Genomic DNA, 11939 nt, shown 5'->3' on the forward strand with positions numbered 1-11939 from the left:
AATTAAACTTAATTTAAGCCCAGTGCGATACTACATGGCGACATGCCTTCTAGATCCTCTAATCCGCTAATTCAGACAAAATAAAAGTCTTTAAAGAAATTACAACCTAAATTCCTTTTGTTCTACCTTTTCATTGAAGTCCGGAAATTGTCGCTACTTGAAATAGAGGTACAGAATGTTTTTCCATTTAGCATAGTAAAGACTTCGCAGTGAAAATGCCTATTGAATTATTGCGAAATCCGATGAACTCGCCAGAATCATTCCCTTTGTAACACATCGAAATATTGGTCGAAGACCCCATAAAGTATATATTCTTGATCGTGATGACATTTTAAGTCGATCTAGCCATGTCCGTCCGTCTTCCTGTCTATGGAAAGAACGCTAACTTTCGAAGGAGTAAAGCTGGGCATTTTAAAATTTGCACAAATACTTCCTTGTAGTGTGAGTAGCTTGCGATTCTAAGTGGTCCATATTTAGATATATCTCCCATATAAACCGATCTCCCTCCTCTAAAGAGCGCAATCCTTATCCGATTAAGCTGAAATTATTTTTTGTGAGATTCAACAGACGTGCCAAGTACAATTGAGGGCAGAATTTTAATCCAGACATCTTCTGACAGATATATAACCTCGGCCTAGCTGTCTGATATTTATACACGCGTTAGGTATTGAATTGCATTTTAGCCTCTCAACTACATCTTTAATTGCGCTGCAGTGAAAAGAAAACTTTCTTGGGAGTATAGCCCAAAGCCTTTAAGATCAGATAGTTTCGACCGTACATAAATCGTAGTATCAGGCAGGATAATGGTGTTTCAGTCGACTCTTCCGGCGCCGACAAGTGTAATTTAGAGAGTCTAGTCATTGTGACTTGGACAAAAATATCCCTAAAAGCTGTTTTACGAATACAAATCTCCTTCATAGTAGTAGTATATTTATAGCAACGATGTCCTGAGTCAGATGGAGAGATGAGACAATGTCTAGAAAATTTCATTCATTGTCGGATCGGATGGAGTCTTCGTCAATGCGGATGTGATGTTCAGATTAGCCATCCCTTGGATTGGACTGAGAATATAATAGGTGGATTTTTAAGCTATATACACCAAACACAAGGCCACCTCTTGAAATTCAAATGCAACGCTGCGTTTGTATTGAATACCGGTTACCATCGGTAGTTGTGGGCTGCATTTTTTCTTATCATCTGACAATTTTTTATTGAAATTATAAAATTTTGTAGTCAAATTAAAAAAAATCGTTTCACCAATTTAATTGCTGAACACAATAAAAACGCTGTCAAAAATATCCCTGTTGACGAATGCAAATCACTTGAATCGTAGTCCAAACGGGTTTGGGAGATTATCTAAAATCAAGTTGATTTGGGCTATAGTGTAAACATAATTTAAAACTTTGTGCCACGATAAGCCTGCTACAAAGTTCTTTCGTGAGAACACCCCTTAAGGGATTGCAAATCTTACAGAAACTTGGCATCACTTTTTTTTTAAATAGAAGTTAAAGACCGCTTTATTGACAATTCGAAGCTCATATTTTTATTTAATAAAAACTATGTTACATCTTTTATTGAAATATTTTAACTTTGATTGTTTTCTATGTGTTGCTATTTATTTCTTTCAATTAATAGCCAATGTCCAGCTAGACACACTCATTTAAAATAAATTGAATATAAATAACATTGAACCTGATCTAGATTGAATTGCTTTATTAATCATCAAAACCTACTGCACTATATCGCACATGACACGGCTTTGTTTTTCATTTTTGCGGTCTCCTACATAATATTCTTGATAGTCTACAATACAATACAGATGGAATCGGTTTATTTTTATTTTGTTTTTTTTTTTGCTTTGGTTATTTTATCCCACGACGGAGACTTTCTTCCGGTTGTTGTTTTTTCATTTTGCAATATGTGCTTAAATTAAATTTCTTGAGAATTTTAGATGATGAATCATAATTACAGCACTTCTAGCACATTTAAAAAATATGAAAACAAAAACAAAAAAACCTTGAACTACAATATAATTGCTACAAATTTCCACTCTCATCTAATCTCGTTAACACAAACTAATGGACTTTCAGATGTAATATTTCATTTTGAGAGTGTAAATAGGTGAGAAGGAAAGAGAGAGGGAGTTTGTTATTTTTTTTAATTCAGTGCTTTTTACTTACAATTACTCACTCTCTTTCCCCTCTTCGCTGGCTGTGTTTACAATTACACCAATTCAAACAAATAGCGTTAATTTGCTATAATTTTATTACATAGCAACCCAGCAAGCTGCAATCATCATAACTTATTTCGGAAGTTCTTGTAACCATCAACGGCACCAACAATTCACATACAAAACATCCGCAATTACTTCCTCAAACCTTTACAATAACAACACCCCTTGCTCCTTGGTCGCTCTAACCAAGTGTTTACTTACCCTAGTATTTTTTGTCTCCCTCTATTACATTCTATCCCCCCATCACCATTCATTTGAAACCATGAAACCATCAAAACTGTTGAACGATTACAACGTAATCGTAATGAAATGGACGTTCTCGTCTGGCCGCTACTGTTTTGTGCAACAACAACAAGTAGAAAAAATATCAAACCCAACAAAATATGAAAATCGTTTTTTAAATATTTAAACGTTGATGACTGCTAACCGTCACTGTGTTTTATTTTTTCGTTTTTTACTGTTGTTGTTATTGTTATGGTTGTCCCAATCCCCAATATCCCCCCTATACACCAAACTCTGGTTTTACAGCAAAGTTTTCGCATTGTTATTATTACTATTACTAAGCGTCGACTTCGTCGTCTACAGCAGTCCACCAAGCAAGCAAGCAACAGTAGAGTCAGTGGCAATGTGAAAAAATAATAATAAAAAAATGTGTAACGATAAGAAATCGTGTATGGCTGTGCTTATTTTTCAATATAGCACGCACAGTGGTTAGAGAGAGCTTTGGGAAAAAGGGTCAGGGTTGAGAGTAATAATAATAACATAGAAAAGACATATAATATAACTCAAAACGCCAAGTGATAAATTATAACATCTTATGATTAATCTTAACATGGAAAGGCGACGTTATTCTCTTAATTGGGCAGCCATTACTAACGCCCGCAAGAGCCGAAATTTCCCCGTTGTAGTAAATCCGTCAGACATAGATCTTAACTTAAATTGTTCAGCAAGCAAATGCAAATTTGACCATGAACATTCGATTAAGGAATAGGGCAAAAAAATTGTGCAGCACTCACTATATGATATCAGAGTAGGGCTGCCATATTTGCCGATTTTCGGCATTTTGACGATTTTTTGCTTCAAAAATAGCAAAGCTGAGTATGCACCTCAGGCGAAATGTTCGGTTGCAGCCAAGACAAAATAGTTATGTAGAATACAAGATGGCGACAAACATCGATTTATAATTTTGGCCGAATTTTAATCATAATAATAAAGGACATATGTGTTGTAATTAATAGTTTTTATTATACCCTCCACCATAGGATGGGGGTACACTAATTTCGTCATTCTATTTGTAACACCTCGAAATATGAGTCCGTCTCCGTCCGTCTGTCCGACCGTCTGACTGTCGAAAGCACGCTAACTTTCGATGGAGTGATAGATAGGATGGTTGGGATTGTAAATGGGCCATACCGGTCCATGTTTTAATATAGCAGCCATATAAACCGATCTTGGGTCTTGACTTCTTGAACCTCTAGTGGGCGCAATTCTCGTCCGAATTGACTGAAATTTTGCACGTGGTGTTTTGGTATAGCTTCCAACAACTGTTTGCAGAATGGTTTACATCGGTTTATAACCTGCTGCCTTATAAAAGGATCTTGGGTCTTGACTTCTTCAGCTTTTAGAAGGCGCAATTCTTAACCGATTGAGCTTTAATTTTGCACGTGGTGTTTTGGTATCACTTCCAACAACTGTGCTAAGTATGGCGCAAATCGGTACATATCCTGATATAGCTGCCATATAAACCAATCTGGGATTTTGACTTCTTGAGATTCAGAGGGTACAATTCTCACCCGATTTGGCTGAAATTTTGCATGTGGTGTTTTGTTAGACTTCCAACAACTGTGCTTAGTATGACGCAAATCGGTACATGACCTGATATAGCTACCATATAAACGGATCTGGGATCTTGACTTCTTGAGACTCTAGAGGGCACAATTCTCACCCGATTCAGCAGAAATTTTATACAACGGCTTCTCCCATGACCTTCAATACGTGTACAATATGCTCCCATATAAACCAATTTTGCTTCTTGAGCCCCCACAAGGCGCAATTCTTTTCCGAATCCTGAAGTATTACACAATGACTTCTACAATGTTCAGCATTTAATTCATTTATGGTCCGAATCGGACTATAACTTGATATAGCTCCAATAGCTTAACAGTTCTTATTCATTATTCTTTGTTTGCCTAAAAAGAGATACCGCGCAAAGAACTCGACAAATGCTATCCATGGTGGAGGGTATATAAGATTCGGCCCGGCCGAACTTAGCAAGCTTTTACTTGTTTGCAAACAACTTTATTCACCAATGTCTATTATGTCAACCTATTAAGCAAACAAAATTTCATTTGAACTGCGTACCTGGAAGCGACATTGACGGTGACGGTAACGGTAACGGAAATTTCGTTTCGGATATGTCAATGCATTTCTTATAATTACGAAAATTTCGGCAGAGGTGTACGCTGTACTTAAATGACGATTTTCACAAATTTTTAAAATTTAAGTTTTCTTTTTCAGATCAATTATTAAACAAAACAATAACAAAGAATATTATTTGTTTGTCTGCCTCTGTATGTATATTCTTGATAGTTGTAAAATTCAAAGAATATCTGCCCGTTTCATGTCTGTCTGTCAATCATACTACAGTCCTTAAATTTAATGTATTGAGTTGAGGTTACGTTAAATTATGTCTCGATAAAGCTATCCGGCTTAGCTAACGCACCACGCCAAATAGGGTTACAATCGGACCGTATTTAAGCATAGTTGTCATAATGACGATCTCGCGGTGAGATTTTTTGAGCTCATTTAGGGCGTATTTTTTTTACCCAGGAACGAACTTTTTTCATGGTGGTGGGTATGTAAAGTTTGACTGTAATTAAGGTTTTTGTAGTCTTTGTCCTTAAACTATGCGTTTAAAAAAGCTTCCGATTTTTAAAAGATAGAGTGCCGATATTGGCTTTTTTTCGGCAAAGATGCTGATTTTCCTCCAAAATAATCGGAGTGATCAGAGCAGAAAAGGAATTTCACTCTCTCTCGAAATTAAAAGAGCAAATATCAAAGTCTTAGAAGCTTAGATTTTCTTTTATCTCTTTTTTTATTGTCTTCTTGGATTTTGCTTTCTGTTTGCCTTAAAACCACAGTTTTTATTGCATTGCGAAATATGTTTGAGGTTTAACATTTTCCCTGGCATATCATAGCTCTACTCACTCCCCTGGTTTCCGGTGAAAAAATTAAAACCCAACTATTCCCTATATTTTTTTTGTCCAGAAAAACCACTGAGAAATTAGTAGCGAGTCAGTGGTGAGAGAGAGAGAGAGAGAGAGAGGGAGAGAAAGACTGCATTTTTTATATAAATGAATAGAAAGTTGAAAGTGCAGGCAACAAACAAACCATTAAACTAACTTTTCCAGAACAGTTTGTTAGTGTGTGTGTGTGAAGGCATTCAGGAAACACCAAATGCTCCATCAACGTACTGTCATGATACTAGAGGGCGGTAGGTAGGGGTGGCAAGGATAAGGCAAAATTTGTTTTCCGAGTTTATGGGATGAGTGGGTAAGGATATCTTAAGGTCATTGACTTCTCATGTCTATGCAGGCAGTCAAGCGAAAACTATGCCGTGCGGAAGGGGGGTGGGCTGGCCAATGTTTGTTAAATTGTTGCTATTGTTGGTTGCCTTGGCCATGGTTGCGGTTATGGTCTTTAGTTGTCAATGTATGTTGAAGTTCTTATTCTTTAAAATCCTCCCCTCTCCCACCTATACATGTTGACATTTTTGTTGTTTTTTTTTTTGTTGGATGTGCCTCATAGTAGACGAGAATTAAAAACCCTTGAAGGTTATTTGCAGCGGTTGCGGTGATTTTTTTTCTTTTTATACTTCATAGACCAAATGGTCTTGAATATGTTTTTATACCTACATTTATTTATGTGGTTGTTGTGGGCTTTTCTTTTTAAACCTTGAACTAGAGGAAGTCATGCGAATGCTTGCAATCAATGTTGTTGTTTTTGCAAGTTGAAATGTAATTAATTTTTGTCTTATTTGTGTTTTTGTTTATTTCTTTACAGATTAAAAATCTCACCAATCTAGCCGATACTTGCCAGAGTATTGGCAAAAGTGCCATTGCAACTACTGCTGGTGGCCAGAGCAACAGTTGCTATTCCAGTCCCTCCAAATTGCAGGCAGTAGGTGGTGATTATTATCAAAATTTTCTCAACTCCCAATTGCCGGCCACATTGTCTGGAGGCGCCAGCAGCAGCGGCGGCGGCTTGTTGTCCTCCTCGCCAGTTGTAGCTGGGGCAGCTGGAGTTAAGTTACGCAAATATTCTGATCGCTGTCTGAACTTGTCATCTTCCCCCGGCGGTGTTGGTGAGGGTGGTGGTGTTGGCTCCTCCTCCTCGTCATCCTCACATTCATATCGCATTTCAATGGCCAATCTGGAAGAAACACAAGAGTCCGAACTTGATGTCATATTGGGCGAGCTAAGTCTGCTCGAAGCACAAATAGCCACAGGTGATGCAAATTTTCTGCCGGCTGCAGGAGCGCCCGGAGGCATGTGCACTCCCTCCTCCACACGCACACATTCACGCACAAATTCCACAATTTCGGGGGCCACCTCAATATCTGGCTCCTCAGAGGGCGGCAGCAGCAGTACTTCACATTCTTTATGTTCCTCATCGGGTATATCGGAAAACGGTAGCCATGCTAGCCATAATCCTTCCTTGCAATCAACAAACAATGGTCCTACAACACAACTGAGAGAACCCCGCACCGAATCGCCCGACAATGATTCGGCTTTCAGTGATACCGTGTCGCTGTTGTCCAGCGAATCTTCGGCCTCCTCGGGCATGAGTTCGGCGCTGCATCATAAGCGTCTTATGCATCATCAGCATCAACCGGTGCTGCCGCTGTCGGGCAACACAAAGGCGGCCAAAATACAATTGGCCTTGCATAAGTTGGAGACGGCACCCATTAGACGGCTGTTTGTGAAGGCCTTCACCTCGGATGGAGCTTCCAAATCATTGTTGGTCGATGAGCGTATGACGTGCGGGCATGTGACACGTTTATTGGCCGATAAAAATCATGTACAAATGCAACCGCAATGGGCTTTAGTAGAGAATCTAGGCGATTTACAAATGGGTGAGTACAAACAAAAATAAAAACAAAAGAGAATAGGAAAAAAGTGTGAGAAAGAGAGAAGGGAAAGAAGGAAGTTTACTAAAATTCTAAATTTGTTAGCAAATTTATCAAAAAGGTAAATTTTTTAGATAGCCAACAGCCTAGATATAATTTTTTAGTTTCGCCACCTTAAATCCCAAATTCACCACATCTGTTTATAGTTAAGCCAAATAAAACATGGTACAATGTATGTTAGCTAGTCCAAAATTCGTTATTTAAGAGTTGTCATTTAGTTGCGCCACAAACCATTTGCAAACTTAACTAAACAGTTTTATAAGTTGAATATAATTTTTTACAGTTCTTAAGTACTGTATATACTAAAACACCCAACCTTGATATGAAATTCAACACTGCACTGTATTAAACACATTATTGCTCCAGTTAAAGCAAAGACTTTCATCCAACCAAAAAAAAATGTCAACTATACGCTTTGTATAAATAAAAAGGTACAAATGGATCAAATTTATCCATGTCTGTGCCATTTGACTTGTTGATCATCTAAAGGGCGCACATTTTTCACCGACTTGGGGGAAATTGACAAGTCTGGCTTACGGATTGGCTTCAACCATATCTGCCCTGTAGACTGGTATAGTCCTCAGTACACTCATCTTCCGATATAACTTCTTGATGGCATAATTATTAACCGATATGAATGAAATTTTACATTTTGAGTCCCGTTATGACTTACCTCATCCATAACAAGAGAGATCGCAACGATCCTGCATCTGATTTAGCTGGTTGTAGTTGAAATTTGGCATGTTGAGTTCCCCAACTGTGGTATTTTAGCTTTTAACTATAGCAAGAAATCGTCAAAGACCTCGATACAACCCCTTGCTTTACTAATTTTTTTTTATTTTCTCCCTCCTTCTCACACTCTCTTCCCTATGCTCTTCTACCCTCTTTTATTATGATCACTTTTTATTTTTCCCCTTTTCTCCAATTACAGAACGTCTCTTCGAAGATCACGAACAATTGGTGGACAATCTAATGACCTGGAATTCCGATGCTGGCAATCGTGTACTCTTCCAACAACGCTCCGATAAAATATCCCTCTTCATACGTCCTGAGCTGTATTTACCCGGTCCACAAATGGCCCCTGGCAGTCAGCATGATGAGCACACGCGCTCCATGCTTTTGGAGGAATTTTTTGAGACCAATGCCGAGATACAGGTCGATGGGCCTTTGTACATGAAGGCCGATCCCAAAAAGGGTTGGAAACGCTATCACTTTGTATTGCGCAGTTCCGGCCTTTACTATTTTCCCAAAGAAAAAACTAAAAATGTGCGTGATTTGCTATGTCTCACTCTGTTCAATGGCTACAATGTCTACAGGGGTTTGGGTTGGCGCAAAAAATGGAAAGCCCCTACCGATTACACCTTTGGTTTTAAGTCTGCCGTAGACTCCAGCTTGGGCAAATCGTGTCGTACTTTGAAAATGCTATGTGCCGAGGATTTGGAAACCATGGAGAAATGGTTGACTGCCATACGAGTGGCCAAATATGGCAAACAATTGTGGGATAATCACAAAGCCTTAATGGACGAATTGACCATGGGCAGTGATGGCATTTCTCAAAGTAGTTTTGCTGTGTCCATGCGTTCCGAGTCCATAAGCAGCATTTCTTCGGCAGTACCTTCTCAATGCGGCAGTGTTTCTTCGGCCATTTCCAGCATGTCAGCCTCCTCCAGTGGGGGACGAGTATCGCGGGCTTCTTCCTCCTCCTCCAGCGGTTGTTTGTCGGATGACAATAATGGTTTCGATTCGGAATTCACCACAGGCACCATAAAACGCAAGCCCTCCATGAAGCCCAATCTGCCTTTGACTACCATGACCAGGCAATTGAAGGAAGTGGGCGAAATTACCCAGGCCGACAATGATGAATTGAATACCTCGCCCGAGCACAGTGGCACTTTGACCAGGCGCCACAGCCGGCGAAAGTCACAGGAATCCAATGGCAGTGGCACGCTGAAGCGACGCCCTGCCGGTGCCAGTGCTGCTGCGGTAATGATGACTGGCCTCACCAAGCGCGGTTCGGCGGAGAGCATGAATGCCAATAATTCCTCGGGCTCTTCGAATTCCACTCCCACACCAACGCCCAGCATATGTGCAAAACCTTTGGTGGCTGCATCATCAGTTTATCAGGACAGTCAGTTGCCCCCACCTCCGCCTTCGGTCTTGAACAGTGTGGGCGGAGTAGATGCGATGAGCTCTTCTACTTTGTCCTTGGACTCTCTGCCTCCACCACCTCCCCCAGCAGCCTTAAACGAGAGTGAACATGATGTCTATGGATCACAATTGTCATTGGTCTCATTACCTCCACCACCGCCACCTGAAGAGGTGGCCATGACACCGACCACACCCACGGCGGCGCCCCCTAGCAGCATAATGTACACAACGGCAACGGTGCACAAAATGCCACCGCCTGCGGTACCAGCCAAGCCCATTAAGCCGGCGGTGAAGACAGCACCACCCTACAAGAATCCTCCCGATTACAAAGGCAATCAGTGCAACCAAATGAGCAATAACCAGCCACCACCACCACCTCCCACACAAAAGAAGGTCTCCTTTGCCGATTCGCCGGTGCTTCTGAGAAGGAAAATGCATTCGCCCGAACCGCAGCACCAGGAGCCTTTCTATGCCCCGGGGCCGCTGCCACCGCCAAGAAACGATCTCACCAGACTTTCAAACTGTTCTTCGACCATCTCATCAGTGTCGCAGCAGGACTATGGGTCTCCCAAGCGCTTGCAGGAGTCTCAATCAAATCCTCCCAGGGATTTCCTAAAGGATTTGCAAAGAGTAATGCGCAAAAAATGGCAGGTGGCCCAAAAATGCAAACTAGAGCCGGCCACCACACCCCACGAGGTCTTGGGCTTCCGAGACTTTTCCTCCGAAGAGCTGTTGGCCCATAATCTAAACTCAAATTCCCATTTCTATAGAGAAACTGCTAATGTCAGCAATTGGGTGCAAGAACACTATGGAGCGGGTGTGGCCTGTGAACCTCCACCACTCAATGAATATGCACTCTATGAAAATATACACACAAACTCCGCCAATAATGGGGTAGTTGAAGGACAACAATATGGCCATGCTCCCGCAACAATGCAGGCACCACCTCCTCCACAAATGGCAACGGCGTCAGCGGCGGCGCACAATGATATGGCCAAGCGAAACAAGCGACCTCCACCACCGCCACCAAAACGCAGCGATTCCACGCATTTGACGCATCGCGTTTAGTCTTTTCTGGGCACGTGCTTTAGGGCACGAGGCTTCTGGCAGAAATGAGCAGCAACTAGTTGTAGAAAAATTGCAAAGCAGCAGCCGCCAAAAAACAAAAACAGAACAGAGTAGCAGCATCAAAATTTCGAATAATAATATATTTCCATATTTGGCGATCACTACTACCTACTACCACTACCACAAAAACAACTACTATACATATACATAAATATTTCAAAAATTAACTAAAAGCCTAGACTCCATATATAGAAATTTTTTTAAAAGAATTTTGTTTTGTGTGTAATTTAAATTTTAAGTATTTAAAAAGTGCTTTTAAAAATATTTCGTCATAAGTTTTATCTCAAAAACAAAAAAGCAAATCAAAACAAAAACCGGCATTCATTAAATAATTCATTGCGTCTAGTTTCTTAAGCTAAGTTCCTTTGTTTATGAATTGTAAACTAACAGTGTTTTCTTATTTTTTCTTTCTTTCTTGTAAAATGTTTGTTATACATATATACAAAATTATACACATACACACATTTATACACTTCTCTTTATACGTTTAGTTTATATATACATACATAAATATATGCAATGAATTTCGATTATTCGCTACTGCCTTAAAGTATGCAATAAATTTTATTTAAACTAAAAATACAAAAAAAAACACAAAATTCTGGCATTCTGTTATCAGTTTCTTTTTTTTTCTTTTTAAAGTTAATTTTTTTTTGTCTGTTATGGCAAATGAAATTTCCAAATCTTTGAATGGACACGTTTTTCAATGTACTAAACAGCTTATGCTGCCAAAAGTCTTTATGTAGAACTTCAAGGAGTAGGAAATTGCCCTAGTTGCCAAGTTAATCGAACAATTTCGACGAAACTACTTTCGAAAGAAATATGTTAGGTGCAACTCTTAGAAGACATGTGGGTGTTCAGAAGCCCTTAATAATGATAAAGTCTTATTTTGAAATGTTGGACAGGGAAGTTTAGTCATAAACAGTAATGAAATGAGGCATAGATAGTACCACTAGAAATTTACGGTGATAATCGCAGATTGCCCCTGTTCCTTAATGGAATGTTCATGGGCAAATTTTCAGTTGCAATCACAGTATCTATGTGGGACCCTTTGTCTTCGAGCACATCCGCCTATGTCGGCACCCCAAGTTCCCCCCAAGCGGGTCAAGTTTAAGTTCGTCTCAGCACTCTCTAAACTAACAGCAAAATCGTTATCCTCATAAATGACCACAAAGTGTGTTGATTGGTAGCCATCAATGAATCTTGGCTAACAAATTCGCATATATTTAATACAGTATCAAC

General features: G+C 39.8%; 1 protein-coding gene across 2 annotated transcripts in view; it reads left to right on the forward strand.

Annotated features, from left to right (window-relative positions):
- Positions 1 to 11301, forward strand: part of LOC106085358 (amyloid beta A4 precursor protein-binding family B member 1-interacting protein) — an 89997-nt gene extending 78696 nt beyond the window's left edge. For both annotated transcript variants that reach the window (XM_013249585.2, XM_013249577.2), the window contains 2 exons: positions 6296 to 7367; positions 8353 to 11301. In XM_013249585.2, coding sequence (XP_013105039.1) covers positions 6656 to 7367; positions 8353 to 10637 — 2997 coding nt within the window. In that variant the 5' untranslated portion in view covers positions 6296 to 6655 and the 3' untranslated portion in view covers positions 10638 to 11301. The remainder of the gene's footprint in view (positions 1 to 6295; positions 7368 to 8352) is intronic.
- The last annotated feature ends 638 nt before the right edge of the window (positions 11302 to 11939 follow it).

This window comes from Stomoxys calcitrans, chromosome 4, assembly GCF_963082655.1.
Source record: "Stomoxys calcitrans chromosome 4, idStoCalc2.1, whole genome shotgun sequence".
Taxonomy (NCBI): domain Eukaryota; kingdom Metazoa; phylum Arthropoda; class Insecta; order Diptera; family Muscidae; genus Stomoxys; species Stomoxys calcitrans.